Here is a 17,515-nt window from a genome sequence, read left to right as displayed (position 1 = left end):
GTGAGCAAAGGATCTTGGCTGATGGTCATCCGACTTGCACCTCAACCTGGCTGCCTTCTACTGGATGCTCATGACCTCTCACTCTTCTACCTCAATAAAGTTTTCCTGCATCATAGCCTCAGATGACTCCTTTTTTCTTCTCCCACGACTTTTCCAGTCTTACTCAGCACTAAGCCAGGGTTGTAGAGGCCTTTTGGGTGAGAAAGTGTACCAAGACCTCTTTTAGGATGTATTTCCCTCATCCTACCAGCCACTGGCATGCTTTGGCCTTCCAGTGCACCCTGCAAACCCTTCTGATTCTACAACACAGGGCTGGATACTCTAATGCATCTACATCCCTGCTGCTGGCACAAGCCCCTCTGCGTGGTGTCTTTGCTTTGGTTGGACATCAGTTGCTCCAGCCCCTCATCATATCCTCAGCCCATTGGCAGATCTGCCCGAACAGGTCCATGGGGGTCCTACTGTTGAACACCCAATTCCAGTCTCAGCAGAGAGGGGTAGAGGCTGAATCCCCTTCTCACCTGCTCCCCACACTCTGGGGATGAGCACAGGACACTGGGTGTTTCTGGTCTGCAAGTGCCCATGGCCGGGGCATGTCCAATTTTTCATCCACCAGCACCCCCAAATCCTTCCCCTTGGGACTGCTTTCAATCCCCTCCTCACCCAACCTTTATCCTGAATGTTTGGTATGGCTCCAATCCAGGTGCAGCAGATTCTGCCCCCTCTGCTCCTGTCTGGTGATGTTGGAGAACTCTTAATCACTGGGTTACTATGAATAAGGACGAAAATATTCTGATTTAGAAGATCCAGAGCACAGCATTGAGGATGATCTATGGCTGGAAGTTTGGGACAGTCTTGGCCAGTTATCCTAGGGCACTTTTTCAGGCAGCAGCTTTTGCCTGGCAAAGCCTGGTGAATCATAAGGTGGGAGGGTTTTCCTTCCCACAGCTCTACATTGTCCTGTCCTCTTGAGGCTGCATCCATCAGACTTTGGCAGCAGATTTGATGAGTTAGTTTTGGTTTCAGCATTGCTGGAAGAGGGAAGAGGGACCAGAACGATGTACCTGGACTTGTGCGCAGTGTTCGTTCCTTTGCCACAAAACATCCTTGTCTCTAAGCTGGAGACATGTGGAATTGATGGTTGGACCATTTGGTTAAGAAGGAAATGGGTGAGATGGTCTCACTGAAAGAGTTGTGGCCAATGGCTCCATGTGTGTGTAGAGAACAGGGATGAGTGGTGACCCTCAGAGACTCATGTTGCAACCATTATAACTTCCCATCTCTGTCAGGGACATGGAGAGTGCAGTTGTGTGTCCCCTCTGCACGAAAATGTGAATAACAGTAAGGTGAGTGGTGTGGTTGATTGTCTGGAGGGAAGGGATGGCATCCAGAGGGTTCTGGACAGGCTGGGGAGATGGGCTGGTGTGAAGCTCGTGAAGGTCCACAGGGCCAACAGGAAAGTCCTGCACATGGATTGGATCAATCTCAGTAATGGATGTTGGATTGTCAGAGAGTTAATTAAGAGCATCCCTGAGGAGAAGGACTTGGGGTGTTGGTGGATGAAAATTGGACGTGTCCTGGCCATGTAAATGAGGTGAGCAAATATCCCCCATGTCCTGGGGTTATCCCCACAGTGTGGGCAGCACATTCTGCCCCTCTGCTGCACTCTGATGAGACTGGACTTGTCTGTTCCACTCTGAGGACACAAAAAATGGAAAGACATGGACCTGCTCGGGCAGATCTGTAAATGGCCTCAGGAGATGATGATGAGGGTCTGGAGGAGTTGGTGTCCAGCCAAAGTGAGCACATCACCCAGGAGGTCCTTGTGGCAGAGTCACGGACACACCTGCATTGGTGTACCCAGGCGTGTGTTCAAGCAACTGAAAAGTGGCTGTGATGCACCGGAAGGACAAAGTGTAGCAGTGCTACTGCAGTTGGGGAAATAATTCCTGAAAGATGTCTTGGAGCACTTTTTCAACAACCCAAATAATCTCAACAACATCAGCTTCGTCTCAAAGACTCTCTGGAGAAGACAGGAGGAGGACTCATCTGAAGCTATAATGCAGGAAAACTTTATTGTGAAACAGTGAACAGTGAAAACTCAGGAGCAGCCAGTGGAAGGGAGATGGTCTGAGGTGCAAGTAGAGCAAACATCAGCCGTGGCCCCTTGCTTGAAGATGGTTTGGCCAGTGCATCAGGGGCATCCTGCCCCACAGTGGGAGTAGTGCCTGATGATGTTTGACTTGGGACAAGGGGTTTGCAGCAGAGCAGACTGGACAGAGCCAAAGGGGAGATGAAGAGCAGGGAGTGAGAGAAGAGCAGCAGGAAGAGGGGCCATGTGTGCAGGCAGCCCAGGCTGGGCCCTTGGCTGCTGCCTTGCCTGGTGCCCTGAGAGCAGGAGCTGGAAGTGCTGAGCCCCTTGGAGAGCCTTGGCCCCGAGAGGCGTCCTCAATGCCTGAGATGTGTTCCAGGGAGTGGGTGGTTGGTGTCAGGGCTGGTGCTGAGGGCCCTCAGCAGATGGAGCCGCCCCTTCTGCCGTAGCAGCCCAGGCCTCCCAGGCCGTAGCCAAATCCACGGCCATAGCCAAGGCCGTAGCCAAAGCCACCAAATCCCCCAGAGATGGGCTGTCCCTGCACACTGAGTTCACTGCCCACGGCAGCCGAGGAGGTGGATCCGACGGCGGTGCTCTGGGGGAAGGAGGTCATGATGGGTCCTGGCAGGGTGACCAGCACAGGGGAAGGGTTGATGATGACGCGGGAATCCTGGCATTGCAGGGCACAGGGCTCGTTGCAGCTGTTGGCCAGCGGGGTGGGTCCGCAGGGAGTGCAGATGTTGTTGCAGGCCATGGATGTGGTGTGGAGGGTCCCTGGAAGAGAGGGGGGTGAGGCAGGGCAGGGGAGGGGGTGCAAAGGGTAGTGATGAAAGAGGATGAGGGGGTGTGGAGGCTGTTGTGGGTCTGTGGGGAGGTGTGAGGGCTGCTAAGGCTGGGGCTGAGCGTGCTGGTAGTGAGGTGCCAGGGGTGCAGGGTGAGGGGGCAGGGACTTGAGACTCACCTGATTGTCTACAGGAGCAGGAGGAGAAGGCGTGAGAAGTGTGTGAGGGAGAGCGACTCTGGGCCAGCTTTTATGCTGGTCATGGAGGGGCGGGACAGCCTTGTCACTTGGCCTTGGGGCATTCTTCAGGCAGCAGCTCTTTGTTCATCTTGGTGAGTCATGAGGTGGGGAGTGTTTTCCAGCCTGATGCTCTGCAGTGTCACGTCTTCTGTTCGTGTCCATCTGACCTTGGCAGCAGGTTACAATTGCAAGAATTAGAGACCAGTGTGTGTGTGTTTTTGATGACATCTATCAAGACGTGTAGAAGGTTTAACCAAAGCTAAGGAGAACTGGGGAGTCGTCAGTGAGATCGTGCCATTGTTGACATCTCCCATTTGCATTCTTCCCTCCTTCCTCAAGAAACTCCCCACTCTCTCAGCTTCTCCTTGTTTTGTTGATACCCCAGTCCTGTCAGTGTCATGGTATCCCTGCACTGCTCTTGGTCAACTACGTCCATGGCCTTGTCCTACTCTGCAGTCCCAACAGTTGTCGGGGACAGGAGGGTAAACTCCCTCAGCCTGCTTGTATTTCTTCTCCTAGGTTATGTAATCTGGTAACTGCTGGAGGTTTTTATTCCAAAGAGTACATGTCCACCTCATGATCCACCTAAGCTCCATCAGGACTACAAGGACCTTCCGTTCTTGAATGTTTTGGTTGCCAATGGAAGGGCAACTGGTGTCATATGCCTGAATTTCTCTCAGGGCTTTGACACAGTCCCACATAACATCTTTGTCTCTAAGCTGCAGATGCGTGGGTTTCAAAGGTGGACTGATGAATGGATGAGGAACAGCCAGAGAGTGATGGTCAATGGCTCAGTGTACAGGTGGAGGCTGATGACGAGGCCTTCAGGCCTCTGCCTTGGACTGGTGATCTTGACTACCTTTATCATGGACATGAGCAATTGAGATCGAGACCACGCTCAGCATGTTTTCAGGTGCCAGGAAGCTGAGCAGTGCATTTGACACAAGAACAATGACAGATCCCATCAGGAAGGACACTGGGAATGTTGAGAACATAAGAACCTCATGAGCTTCAAAAAATGCAAGTTCAAGTTCCTGGATGTGCATTGGGGCAATCCCAGAAATGAACAGAGCTTTGGAGAGGAACTCCTTGAGAGCAGTTACAGAGAAGGATTTACAGGTTCTGGTGGACCAAAAGCTGGACATGGCACTGCAATGTGAATTTTCAGCTCAAGAAAACAACCATATCACGGGCTGCATAGAAGTCAGTGTGGCCAACAGGAACAGCTTCGGGTCAATTGAAGACATGAGAAAACACCCAAATTCTTGTGGGCTTTGTTCGCATCTTCTACATTCCTGAGAAAAAACAATACCAACCCATTGCCCTCTCTTCTGCTCCCAATTAAAAACTGCCTCCAAGGTCAGATGAATATGGTCTGGTCTCAAAGGGAGGGCATGGAATCACAGAACATCAGGACAGAAAACATCCAACACCTTATGACTCACAAGGGTGGGCCAGCCAAGAGCTGCTGCCTCCAAAATGCCCCAAGGACATGCATGGGCCAAGGCTGTCCCACCCCTCCACGACCAGCATAAAAGCCACCCCAGAGCCTCTCTCCCTCACACACTTCTCCTGACACCTTCTACTCCTCCTCCAGCCAACCACCAGGTGAGCTTGAAACCCCTGACCCTCCTGCTTCTGACCCACTGGACCCTCTCTGCCAGCATGCTCAGCCCCAGCCTCAGCAACCCTCAGGCCTCTCCACAGCCCCACAACAGCCTCCACATTACCTGACACTCCTGCATCTCCACCGCTCATGCCCCCTCAAATCCCCTGCCCTGCCTCACCCCCCTCTCTTCCAGGGACCCTCCACACCACACCCATGGCCTGCAACAACATCTGCACTCCCTGCGGACCCACCCCGCTGGCCAACAGCTGCAACGAGCCCTGTGCCCTGCAATGCCAGGATTCCCGCGTCATCATCAACCCTTCCCCTGTGCTGGTCACCCTGCCAGGACCCATCATGACCTCCTTCCCCCAGAACACCGCCGTCGGATCCACCTCCTCGGCTGCTGTGGGCACTGAACTCAGTGTGCAGGGACAGCCCATCTCTGGGGGATTTGGTGGCTTTGGCTATGGCCTTGGCTATGGCCGTGGATTTGGCTACGGCCTGGGAGGCCTGGGCTGCTACGGCAGAAGGGGCGGCTCCATCTGCTGAGGGCCCTCAGCACCAGCCCTGACACCAACCACCCACTCCCTGGAACACATCTCAGGCATTGAGGACGCCTCTCGGGGCCAAGGCTCTCCAAGGGGCTCAGCACTTCCAGCTCCTGCTCTCAGGGCACCAGGCAAGGCAGCAGCCAAGGGGCCAGCCCGGGCTGCCTGCACACATGGCCCATCTTCCTGCTGCCCTTCTCCCACTCCCTGCTCTGCATCACCCCATGGCTCTTTCCAGTCCCCTTGGCTGCAAACCCCTTGTCCCAAGCCAGAGACCATTGGGCACTGCTCCCACTGTGATGCAGGAAGCCGCTGATGTTCTGGTCAAACCACCTGCAAGCAAGGGGCCACGGCTGATGTTTGCTCTGCTTGCACCTCAGACCATCTCCCTTCCACTGGCTGCTCCTGAGTTTTCACTGTTCTACCACAATAAAGTTTTCCTGCATCATAACCTCAGAAGACGCCTTCTTCCTTCTTCTCCAGAGACTCTCTGAGACTAAGCCAATGTTGTTGAGATTATTTGGGTTGTTGAAAAAGTGCTCCAAGACATCTTTCAGGAATTATTTCCCCAACTGCAGTAGCACTGCTACACTTTGTCCTTCCGGTGCATCACAGCCACTTTTCAGTTGCTTGAACACACGCCTGGGTACACCAATGCAGGTGTGTCCGTGACTCTGCCACAAGGACCTCCTGGGTGATGTGCTCACTTTGGCTGGACACCAACTCCTCCAGACCCTCATCATCATCTCCTGAGGCCATTTACAGATCTGCCCGAGCAGGTCCATGTCTTTCCATTTTTTGTGTCCTCAGAGTGGAACAGACAAGTCCAGTCTCATCAGAGTGCAGCAGAGAGGCAGAATGTGCTGCCCACACTGTGGGGATAAACCCAGGACATGGGGGATATTTGCTCACCTCATTTACATGGCCAGGACACGTCCAATTTTCATCCACCAACACCCCAAGTCCTTCTCCTCAGGGATGCTCTGAATTAACTCATTACCCATCCAGCATCCATTACTGAGACTGATCCAATCCATGTGCAGGACCTTCCTGTTGGCCCTGTGGACCTTCACGAGCTTCACACCAGCCCATCTCCCCAGCCTGTCCAGAACCCTCTGGATGCCATCCCTTCCCTCCAGACAATCAACCACACCACTCACCTTACTGTTATTCACATTTTCGTGCAGAGGGGACACACAACTGCACTCTCCATGTCCCTGACAGAGATGGGAAGTTATAATGGTTGCAACACGAGTCTCTGAGGGTCACCACTCATCCCTGTTCTCTACACACACATGGAGCCATTGGCCACAACTCTTTCAGTGAGACCATCTCACCCATTTCCTTCTTAACCAAATGGTCCAACCATCAATTCCACATCTCTCCAGCTTAGAGACAAGGATGTTTTGTGGCAAAGGAACGAACAGTGCGCACAAGTCCAGGTACATCGTTCTGGTCCCTCTTCCCTCTTCCAGCAATGCTGAAACCAAAACTAACTCATCAAATCTGCTGCCAAAGTCTGATGGATGCAGCCTCAAGAGGACAGGACAATGTAGAGCTGTGGGAAGGAAAACCCTCCCCCCTTATGATTCACCAGGCTGTGCCAGGCAAAAGCTGCTGCCTGAAAAAGTGCCCTGGGATAACTGGCCAAGACTGTCCCAAACTTCCAGCCATAGATCATCCTCAATGCTGTGCTCTGGATCTTCTAAATCAGAATATTTTCATCCTTATTCATAGTAACCCAGTGATTAAGAGTTCTCCAACATCACCAGACAGGAGCAGAGGGGGCAGAATCTGCTGCACCTGGATTGGAGCCATACCAAACATTCAAAATAAAGGTTGGGTGAGAAGGGGATTGAAGGCGGTCCCAAAGGGAAGGATTTGGGGGTGCTGCTGGATGAAAAATTGGACATGCCCTGACCATGGGCACTTGCAGACCATAAACACCCAGTGTCCTGTGCTCATCCCCAGAGTGTGGGGAGCAGGTGAGAAGGGGATTCAGCCTCTACCCCTCTCTGCTGAGACTGGAATTGGGTGTTCAACAGTAGGACCCCCATGGACCTGTTCGGGCAGATCTGCCAATGGGCTGAGGATATGATGAGGGGCTGGAGCAACTGATGTCCAACCAAAGCAAAGACACCACGCAGAGGGGCTTGTGCCAGCAGCAGGGATGTAGATGCATTAGAGTATCCAGCCCTGTGTTGTAGAATCAGAAGGGTTTGCAGGGTGCACTGGAAGGCCAAAGCATGCCAGTGGCTGGTAGGATGAGGGAAAAAAATCGTAAAAGAGGTCTTGGTACACTTTCTCGCCCAAAAGGCCTCCACAACCTTGGCTTAGTGCTGAGTAAGACTTGAAAAGTCGTGCGAGAAGAAAAAAGGAGTCATCTGAGGCTATGATGCAGGAAAACTTTATTGAGGTAGAAGAGTGAGAGGTCATGAGCATCCAGTAGAAGGCAGCCAGGTTGAAGTGCAAGTCAGATGACCATCAGCCAAGATCCTTTGCTCACAGGAGGTTTCTCCAGAGCACCAAGGACTTTCCGCCCCACAGTGAGAGCAGCCCAGCAGCGGTGCCCAGTGGTCTATGAAATGGGAGAAGGGGTTTGCAGCAGAGAGGACTGGACAGAGCCAAAGGGGTGATGCGGAGCAGGGAGTGGGAGAAGAGAAGGCAGATGGGCCACGTTTCCAGGCAGCCCGGGTTGGCCTCTTAGCAGATGTAGCCGCCCCTTCTGCCGTAGCAGCCCAGGCCTCCCAGGCCGTAGCCAAATCCACGGCCATAGCCAAGGCCGTAGCCAAAGCCACCAAATCCCCCAGAGATGGGCTGTCCCTGCACACTGAGTTCAGTGCCCACAGCAGCCGAGGAGGTGGATCCAACGGCGGTGCTCTGGGGGAAGGAGGTCATGATGGGTCCTGGCAGGGTGACCAGCACAGGGGAAGGGTTGATGACGACGCGGGAATCCTGGCATTGCAGGGCACAGGGCTCGTTGCAGCTGTTGGCCAGCGGGGTGGGTCCGCAGGGAGTGCAGATGTTGTTGCAGGCCATGGGTGTGGTGTGGAGGGTCCCTGGAAGAGAGAGGGGTGAGGCAGGGCTGTGGGGGTTTGGGCGGTGCAAGGGGTGGTGTTGAAGGAGGTCGAGGGAGTGTGGAGGCTGTTGTGGGTCTGTGGGAAGGCCTGAGTGCTGCTGAGGCTGGGGCAAGGGTGCTGGGAGAGAGGGACCAAGGGTGGATGGGCAGGAGGGTCAGGGACTTAAGGCTCACCTGGTTCTCAGCAGGAGCAGGAGAAGAAGGATTCAGGAGGAGTGTGTGAGGGAGAGAGGCTCTGGGCCGGCTTTTATGCTGGTCGTGGAGGGGCGGGACAGCCTTGTCCCGTGGCCTTCGGGTATTTTGAGGGAATCAGCTTTGCCTGGGCAGGGTTGGGTAGTCATGAGCTGGGGGGTGTTTTCCTTCACGCAATTCTGCTATTCCATATCCTGCCCTTGAAGCCATGTCCGTCTGACCTTGGCAGTCACTTCATTGCATTTGTATTGGGGTGGTTTTCTTTGTTAGATGTGAGTCAGGGAGGGCTGAATAAACAACCAGAGCCTAGCAGAGGTGCAATGTCATCAGTGATGTCATTTTGTGGCACACTTGTGCTGTGGTTTGTGGGTGCCTTGTGAAGACTGGGCCCCTCTTACGTGCCACTGGATGTCCATCAGTCCTTGTGTTGCACCCAGGAATGCTGAGGGAGCTGCTGATGTCCTGGGGAGGTCACGCTGCAATAACTTGGAAAGGTCTCAGTGCCTGGGAGCAGTTCCTGATGGATGAAAGGGACCCCATGCCCTCGTTTCTTGTGTAGGATCAAGAGGGAGATTCCGGAAATTAGAGCCTGGTTAGGTTGAACTTGTTCCCGTGCTGTGATCCATGTGGATTTCTCAGCTTCCCATGGAAACGTACTCTGTCATTTAAAGTGTATTTCTTTACCTCTTTCAGAAATCAAACAAACAAGCGACCAAAAATGCTTGATCACATTTTGCCCAGGCTCATCTGTGATGTGAATTTGCTTATTCCGCATTCACGCCTTATGGTTTCATAAACTTATATCCTGTCAGTTGTAATATTTTGTTCCTTTTAGGAAAAAACACTGACTGCTGCTGGATGGTGTTTGTGATCCTATTTCCTCCTCTGTCATGGTGCCGGCGTGTCTTTGAGGTATTCTGTGATTCTGTGTTCTTCTCTAGAGGGTATGCCCATCTGACCTTTGTGGTAGTTTTTAATTTTGAGGAGTAGAGGTCAAAGGATTGGTATAGTCCTTTTGCATTAGGCATGCAGAAGATGACAAGAAAGCCTACAGGAACTGGGGTGTTATGAGTGAGATCATGCCATGGAACACTCACAACATCTACTTCGTCCATTCTTCCCCGCAAAAATAAACCTCACACATCTCTCATTTCTAATCACAACAAGGATTCTATGGTCCATTCAACCTCTTACTGTGAGGCTGTGAACCCATGCACGGTTCCTGCTTCACTAAGTCCATGACTTTCTTCCACTGTAGGGCCCAACACATCACCCCAAATCAGCAGTCCTTATCTCTGAGGACACAGAAAGTGTCAATCTGCTAGAAACCCTTTTCCAGAAGTTCTAATGCTGCAAGGATGCATGGCCAACTCTCAATCCATTTGGTCTGTGCCATGACATGGAGAATGACATTGTCACGTCTCCAACTGACCCCCAGCCCCCCGCTGGCTACACTTCTTTCTATGCAGCCCAAGATATGACTGGTGTTCTGGGCTGAAAATTCACATCGGTATTTCCTGACAAGATTTTGGTCCGCCCGAACCCTCCTGTCATTCTCTGTGGAACTGTTCTTCAGGATCTCCTCTCCAAAGCTCTTCTCATGTCTGGGACCGTCCCACCCCAGGTGCAGAAGCTTGAACTTGAAGTAGCTGAACCACAAGAGGTTCTTATGTTCTCAACACTCCCAGTGTCCCCGTGATGGGATCTCTCATTGTCCTTGTGTCGACTGCACTGCTCAGCTTCCTGGCACCTGAAAACATGCTGAGGGTGGTCTCGATCTCACTGCTCATGTCCTTGATAAAGGTAGTCAAGATCACCAGTCCAAGGCAGAGGCCTGAAGGCCTCGTCATCAGTCTCCACCTGTACACTGAGCCATTGACCATCACTCTCTGGCTGTTCCTCATCCATTCATCAGTCCACCCTTGCAACCCACATGTCTGCAGCTTAGAGACAAAGATATTATGTGGGACTGTGTTAAAGCCCTGACAGCAGTTCAGGCATATGACACCAGTTGCCCTTCCCTTGGCAACCAAAATGTTCTAGCAGGGAAGGATCTTCTGTTCCTGGTGAAGCATAAAAGGATCTTGATGTCACCATGTGCCCTTTATGGTAAAAATCTCCGGCAGTTTCCAGGACAGGATTAGGAGGAGAAATACAAGCAGGTTGTGGGAGCTGAACAGCCTGTTCCCCACCACAGGTGAAGCCACATGGACATGAGCGTGGTTGACCAAGAGCAGTGCAAAGCCACCATGACACTGATGGGACTGGAGTATCCTTAAGATGAGGAGAAGCTGAAAGACCCGTTGTCAATATGTCATGGAATGACCTCAGTGACGACACCCCAGTCCTTGTAAGCTTTGCTTGAATCTCCTACATGTCCTGGCCTACACCATCAACAACAACGCATTGGTCTCTAATTCTCGCAACTGAAAACTATCACCAAGGTCAGATGGAGATGGCCTCAGGAGCAGAACATGAAATTGCACAATTCCACAGAGGAACAACCAAAGCATGGCAGAGAAGGAAAGAGGAGCTTGCTGGATGTCCATATACTAATTATTGGGTTTTGCTCACAGGAACAAAAGATTAATACTTATGATTATAAGTTATGACACCTTGTGGTTGAATGCGGAAAAAGTGAGTTGTTGACACATATTTTTGGGAAAAAAGGGACCAAGCCTGGTTTGTTGTTATTTCTAGGACTTTTGAATGAGGCCAAGGAATACATGTTACTGATAGAGTACATGGTCAAGTGAATTTCAGAAATCCAAATGGAACGAGAAAATGGAACATGTTCAGCCTAAACAGCCTCTCATTTTCCAGAATCTCCCTCTTGCTCACATCTAAGACACAAGGGTATAAACTCTATTTCATAAATAAAAGCCACCAGAACCTTGCCAAGGTATTGCAGACTGACCTCCCCAGGACATCAGCAGCTCCCTCAGCATTCTTGGGTGCAACAAAAGGACTGATGGACATCCAGTGGCACATAAGAGGAGCCCAGTCTTCACAAGGCACTGACAAACCACAGCATACGAGTGCCACAAAATTACCTCAGCGATGACATCGCAGATCTTCATGGCTCTACATGTTTATTCAGCCTTCCCTGGCAAATTTCAAACAATCAAATCCGCCAAATGCCATCTACTAAAGCTGCCGCCAATGTCAGAAGGACACGGCCTTAAGAGTTGGATATGACACTGCAGAGCTGTGGGAAGGAAAACATTCCACACCTCATGATTCAAAAGGCTTGTCCAGCAAAGAGCTGCTGCCTAAAAAATGCCCCAAGGCCATGGGACAAGGCTGTCCCGCCCCTCCAGAACCAGCATAAAAGCCGTCTCAGAGCCTCTCTCCCTCACACACTTCTCCTCAGACCTTCTTCTCCTGCTCCTGCTGACAAGAAGGTGAGCCTCATTTCCCCAGCCCTCTTGCTCCTGATCCCCTGGTCCCTCTCAGCCAGCACGCTCAGCCCCAGCCTCAGCAGCCCTCACACCTCCCCACAGATCCACAACAGCTTCCACACTTCTTTGTCCTCTTCCATCACCACCCCTTGCACCCCCATTCCCCTGCCCTGCCTCACCCAACTCTCTTTCCAGGGACCCTCCACACCACACCCATGGCCTGCAACAACATCTGCAGTCCCTGCGGACCCACCCCGCTGGCCAACAGCTGCAACGAGCCCTGTGCCCTGCAATGCCAGGATTCCCGCGTCATCATCAACCCTTCCCCTGTGCTGGTCACCCTGCCAGGACCCATCATGACCTCCTTCCCCCAGAGCACCGCCGTCGGATCCACCTCCTCGGCTGCCGTGGGCAGTGAACTCAGTGTGCAGGGACAGCCCATCTCTGGGGGATTTGGTGGCTTTGGCTACGGCCTTGGCTATGGCCGTGGATTTGGCTACGGCCTGGGAGGCCTGGGCTGCTACGGCAGAAGGGGCGGCTCCATCTGCTGAGGGCCCTCAGCACCAGCCCTGACACCAACCACCCACTCCCTGGAGCACATCTCAGGCATTGAGGACGCCTCTCGGGGCCAAGGCTCTCCAAGGGGCCAGCCCGGGCTGCCTGCACACATGGCCCATCTTCCTGCTGCACTTCTCCCACTCCCTGCTTTGTATCACCACTTTGTCTATTTGTGGTCTCCTGTGCTGCAAGCCAATTCACCCAAGCCAGAGATCATCAGACACGTCTGCTGGGCTGCTCCCTCTGCAAGGCAGAAAGTCTGGCACAACCTCCTGCAAGCAAAGCGCCTCGGCTGATGGTCACCCTTCTTGCCCCTTAGACCAGCTCCCTTTTCACTGGCTGCTTCTGAGTCTTCACTGCTCTACCTCAATAAAATTTTCCTGCATCAGAGATTCAGATGAGTCCTTTTTCTTTCTTCTCCCGCAACTCTCCCAACCACTGCTCAGTACTGTGCCTGGGTTGTAGAGACCACTAGGGTGGGTGAAAAAGTTTTCCAAGACCTTTTACGTGTTACTTCCCCAATTCTACTATCCAATGGCACAATTTGCCCTTTCATTGCATTCCATCAAACCTTCAGCTATGGAACCACAGACCTGGATGCACTAAGGCAGATTTATCCCTGCCTCTGGCACAAGCCCCTCATAATCTTCCAGGTTGTGTTCCCTTTGGCTGGACACCAGTTGCTCCTGACCCTCATCATCTTCCAGACCCTTCTACATATCCGCTCAAGCAGGTCCATGTCTTCCCTGTCTTTGGGGGCTCAGAGTTCAACACGGAACTCTGGTCTTAGTACAGGCGAGCAGAGGTAGAGATTCCCCCACTCTCTTGTGCTGCTCATGCTGCACAAGATGCAAGGGGGAGTTTCTGGTTGGTGAGTGCACATGGTCAGGGCACATTTAATTCTTCATCCACTAACACCCCAAGTCCTCCTCCTTGTGACTGCTCTCAATCCCCTCCTCACCCATCCTGTATCCTGCACGTTTGGGATTGCTCCATTCCAGGAGAGGGAGATTCTTCCTCTCTGCTCTTCTCTGCTCACACTAGAGAACTGTGTTTATCTCTGGCTTACTGGGAATAAGGAAGACAAGACTCTGCTGGATAACATCCAGAGTATGACCTTGAGGATGATCTGGGGCTGAAGGTTTGGGACAGCAATTGGCCATGACATTGGGACATTTTTTCAGGCAGCATCTCTGGCAAATCATAAGGTGGGGAGTGTTTTGCTTCCCTCAGCTCTCCAGGATCATGTCCAGCTATTGGGGCCGTGTCTGTCTGGCCTTGGTGGCATCTTTTAATGAGCTGGTATTGGTTCCAGCCTTGTTGGATGAGGGGAGAGGGGGCAATATCCTGTACCTGGACTAGTGCCTAGCATTTGTTCCGGTAGCAGAAGGCATTTGCCTATTCAGTGTGGAAAGATGTGGAGTTGTGGTTGAACCATGTGGTGTTTAAGGAATGGGTGGGATGGTCTTACTCAAAGAGGACAGTCTAAATCAAGCCGTTGTGGTCACTGGCTCCACGTGTGTGGAGAAAAGGGATGACTGGTGACAGGAAGAAGTTCCTGTTGGGACCAGTATTATTTCCCGTCTTTTTCAGGGACATGGTTGATGGGATTGAGTGGGATGTTCAGCAAGATCAGGGAATGGAACAAGCTGAGTAGTGTGGTTGGTTGTCTGGAAGGAAGAGAGGGCCTCCTGAGGAGCTGGAACCAGTTTGGGCAGGGGGATTTTATCATTTTCATGAAGCTGAATGTGGCCAAATGCAAGCCCCTGCACTTGGTTTGGAGCAATGCCAAACATGACCACAGACTGGACAATGAGGGAGGTTGAGAGCAGCCCAGAGAAGGACCTGGGATGTTGGTGGATGAAGAATTAAACACGCCTCAGCCATGAACACCCACAGACCACAAAGCCCCGGTATCCTGGGCTCATCCCCACAGCATGGGCAGCAGGTGAGAGGAGAATTCTGTCCCTCTGCTCTGCTCTTCTCAGACTGGAGATGTGCATTTGGAAGACATGGACATGCTTGAGCAGAGCTGTAGGTGGACTGGGAAGATCATGAGGGTCTGGAGGAACTGATGTCCAGCCAGTGTGAACACAGCACCCATGCATGGCTCGTGTCAGAGACAGGGATAGACCTGCACTAGTGTATCCAGGCCTGGGATCAAGCAAGTGAAGGCTTTGTGGGATGCAATGGAAGTTAAAAGTGTGCCAGTGTGTGCCTGTCAAGGACGAGGACACTTCACAATGCTGCAACACAAAAGAATTTTATTGAGGCATAAAGAAAAGTGAAAATCATGAGCAGCAAGTGGAAGAGGTCAGGCTGAGGTAAAAGTAGGGTGACCATCAACCAAGGCCTCTTTGCTTTCTGCAGGTTTGGCCAGAGCAGCAAGGGCTTCCTGCCCCACAGTGGGAACAGCCCAATGGTGGAGATGCTGATGGTCTCTGGCTTGGGAGAAGGGGTTTGCAGCAGTGACCTGGACAGAGCCAAAGGGGTGATGCAGAGCAGGGAGTGAGAGAAGAGCAGCAGGAAGATGGGCCATGTGTGCGGGCAGCCCGGGCTGGCCCCGTAGCTGCTGCCTTGCCTGGTGCCCTGAGAGCAGGAGCTGGAAGTGCTAAACCCCTTGGAGAGCCTTGGCCCCGAGAGGCGTCCTCAATGCCTGAGATGTGCTCCAGGGAGTGGGTGGTTGGTGTCAGGGCTGGTGCTGAGGGCCCTTAGCAGATGTAGCCGCCCCTTCTGCCGTAGCAGCCCAGGCCTCCCAGGCCGTAGCCAAATCCACGGCCATAGCCAAGGCCGTAGCCAAAGCCACCAAATCCCCCAGAGATGGGCTGTCCCTGCACACTGAGTTCACTGCCCACGGCAGCCGAGGAGGTGGATCCGACGGCGGTGCTCTGGGGGAAGGAGGTCATGATGGGTCCTGGCAGGGTGACCAGCACAGGGGAAGGGTTGATGATGATGCGGGAATCCTGGCATTGCAGGGCACAGGGCTCGTTGCAGCTGTTGGCCAGCGGGGTGGGTCCGCAGGGACTGCAGATGTTGTTGCAGGCCATGGGTGTGGTGTGGAGGGTCCCTGGAAGAGAGGGGGAATGAGGCAGGGCTGGTGAATGAGGGTGCAAGGGTCAGTGATGCAGGAGATTGACAGTGTGGACGCTGTTGTGGATCTGTGGAGAGGTGTGTGGGCTGCTGAGGCTGGGGTCGAGCATGCTGGAAGAGAGGTGCAAGGGGTGCAGGAAGAGAGGGACAGGGACGTGAGACTCACCTGGTTGTCAGCAGGAGCAGGAGGAGAAGGAGTCTGAAGTGTGTGAGAGAGAGAGGCTCTGGGTCGGCTTTTATGCTGGTCCTGGAGGGGCGGGACAGCCTTGTCACTTGGCCTTGGGGCATTTTGGAGGCAGCAGCTCTTGCCTGGCCCACCCTGCTGAATCCTGATGTGAGGAGTGTTGTCTTTCATGCAATTCTGCAATTCCATGTCCTGACCCTCAGGCAGTGTCAATCTGACCTTGACAGCAGCCTTTAATTACAAGAATTAGTGACCATAATCTTGTTGCTGGTGCCTTTCAGGACATGTAGAGCATTCAGACAACATGAGGACAGTTGATGTGTCATTGATGAAGACATGCCATGGCATAATGACCTCATTTCCCATTTGCCTTCTTCTGTCTGAAAGAGCCCTCTGCTCTGTCAACTTCTTGTTTTGAGGGTACTCCAGTCCTGTCAGTGTCATGGTCTCCTGGCATTGCTCTCAGTCAACCATGTCCATGTCCTTGTTGCACTCTGCAGCCCCACCAGTGGTGTGTTACAAGGCACTCGACTTCCTCACCCTCCTCGTGTTACTTTTCCTATGATGTATTTCCTAATCCTGTCCTGGTAATTGCTGGAGCTTTTTACATCAGAGGGTACATGGCCACTTCATGATCCATTTAAACTCCACCGGTATCACCAGGTCATTCCCTGCTCGAATGCTGTTGTTGACAAGGGAATGGTAACTGGTGTCATGTTCCTGGACTTCTATCAAGGCCTGACAACTGTCCCACACGACTTCCTTATCTCTAAACTGCAGACACTGCTCAAACCCTTCAGTGGGTTTGAAGGGTTGACTAATCAGTCTATGAGTAATTGTTCCCCTCATGCTGCTGCTTCTTCTTCTCCTCCACGAGGTCTCCTTTCGATGTGTCCGTCACAGCCCGGTGCTGTGACCCCTTAGTGTGACCTTGCTGGGCCCAGCTGAGACGAGTGCCTTGGATGAATCAACACAGTGAGGAGCGTAGGACACCTCCCTAAATCATGGATTGCTTTCCCATCTCCAATGGCAAAGGCCAGGAATAGAGAGGAGCATGGAGAGTTCTAGCCAAGGTAGGGAGGAAGAGAACGTGATCAGAGGGGCAGAAGCTCACTCCCAGAACACCTGCAAAGCTCAGAGCAGCCTAAAATCTCTGTGAGGAAATGGGGTCCCTCTTCTCTACACACACACACAAAACACAGCACACCAATGCCATGGGGTGACCTCAGTGATGACACCCCATCTCCACAGAGCTTTGGTCACGTCTTCAACCCAGCCTCTGACATAAACCATCAAGACCAGCATATGAACTCTAATACAGCTTAAAAGCTGCCGGCAAGGTCAGATGGACACAGCCTCAAGGGAAGGACGTGGAATTGCAGAATCCCACAAAGGAACTCTAGCATCGTGACAGAGAAGGAAAGAAGAACTCACTAACTGTGCATTGGCAATTACTTCTTTTTGCTAATAAGAACACAGTATTATGGCTGACAGGACATAAGTTACGAAACCCTTTGGCTTGAACAGGGAATAAATGAATTGACGTCACACACCGGGGCGGGAAAAAAGGGATGGGCCCGCGTTTGTTGTTGGTTTTTTTGATTTCTAAAATGAGGTCAAGAAATGTGCTTTACATTATGGAATAGCTTGTTGGTTGAATTTCAGGAATCTTAATAGACCATAATATTGGAACAAGTTCAGCCAAGATCTACTTTCCAAGATCCTCTCTTCATCCCATTCA

At 52.3% G+C, this 17,515-nt stretch overlaps 3 protein-coding genes and 2 pseudogenes across 3 annotated transcripts; 2 read left to right on the top strand and 3 right to left on the bottom strand.

The window, feature by feature from the left end:
• Positions 1–2,510: 2,510 nt before the first annotated feature.
• Positions 2,511–3,175, bottom strand: LOC136301012 (feather beta keratin-like; annotated as a pseudogene).
• A 1,417-nt stretch (positions 3,176–4,592) lies between these two features.
• On the top strand, positions 4,593–5,271 carry LOC136301006 (feather beta keratin-like). The gene is made up of 2 exons (XM_066203785.1): positions 4,593–4,722; positions 4,928–5,271. Exons 1-2 carry the CDS (start codon positions 4,593–4,595, stop codon positions 5,269–5,271), a joined length of 474 nt encoding a protein of 157 aa, XP_066059882.1.
• A 2,702-nt stretch (positions 5,272–7,973) lies between these two features.
• LOC136300711 (uncharacterized) lies at positions 7,974–11,621 on the bottom strand. The gene is given in 5 exon segments (XM_066203283.1): positions 7,974–8,317; positions 8,523–8,618; positions 8,621–8,668; positions 10,292–10,484; positions 11,595–11,621. Coding segments are annotated over 5 exon segments (708 nt in total).
• A 199-nt stretch (positions 11,622–11,820) lies between these two features.
• LOC136300997 (feather beta keratin-like) lies at positions 11,821–12,493 on the top strand. Its single transcript, XM_066203772.1, has 2 exons — positions 11,821–11,941; positions 12,135–12,493. Exons 1-2 carry the CDS (start codon positions 11,821–11,823, stop codon positions 12,491–12,493), a joined length of 480 nt encoding a protein of 159 aa, XP_066059869.1.
• Positions 12,494–15,211: 2,718 nt separating this feature from the next.
• Positions 15,212–15,878, bottom strand: LOC136300987 (feather beta keratin-like; annotated as a pseudogene).
• Between the last annotated feature and the right edge of the window lie 1,637 nt (positions 15,879–17,515).

This window comes from Chamaea fasciata, unplaced genomic scaffold (assembly GCF_029207755.1).
Source record: "Chamaea fasciata isolate MVZ Bird 193981 ecotype frontalis unplaced genomic scaffold, bChaFas1.0.hap1 SCAF_1, whole genome shotgun sequence".
Lineage (NCBI taxonomy): Eukaryota > Metazoa > Chordata > Aves > Passeriformes > Sylviidae > Chamaea > Chamaea fasciata.
Note: the sequence above shows the minus strand (reverse complement) of the source record. Positions and strands in the feature narration are given on the sequence as shown.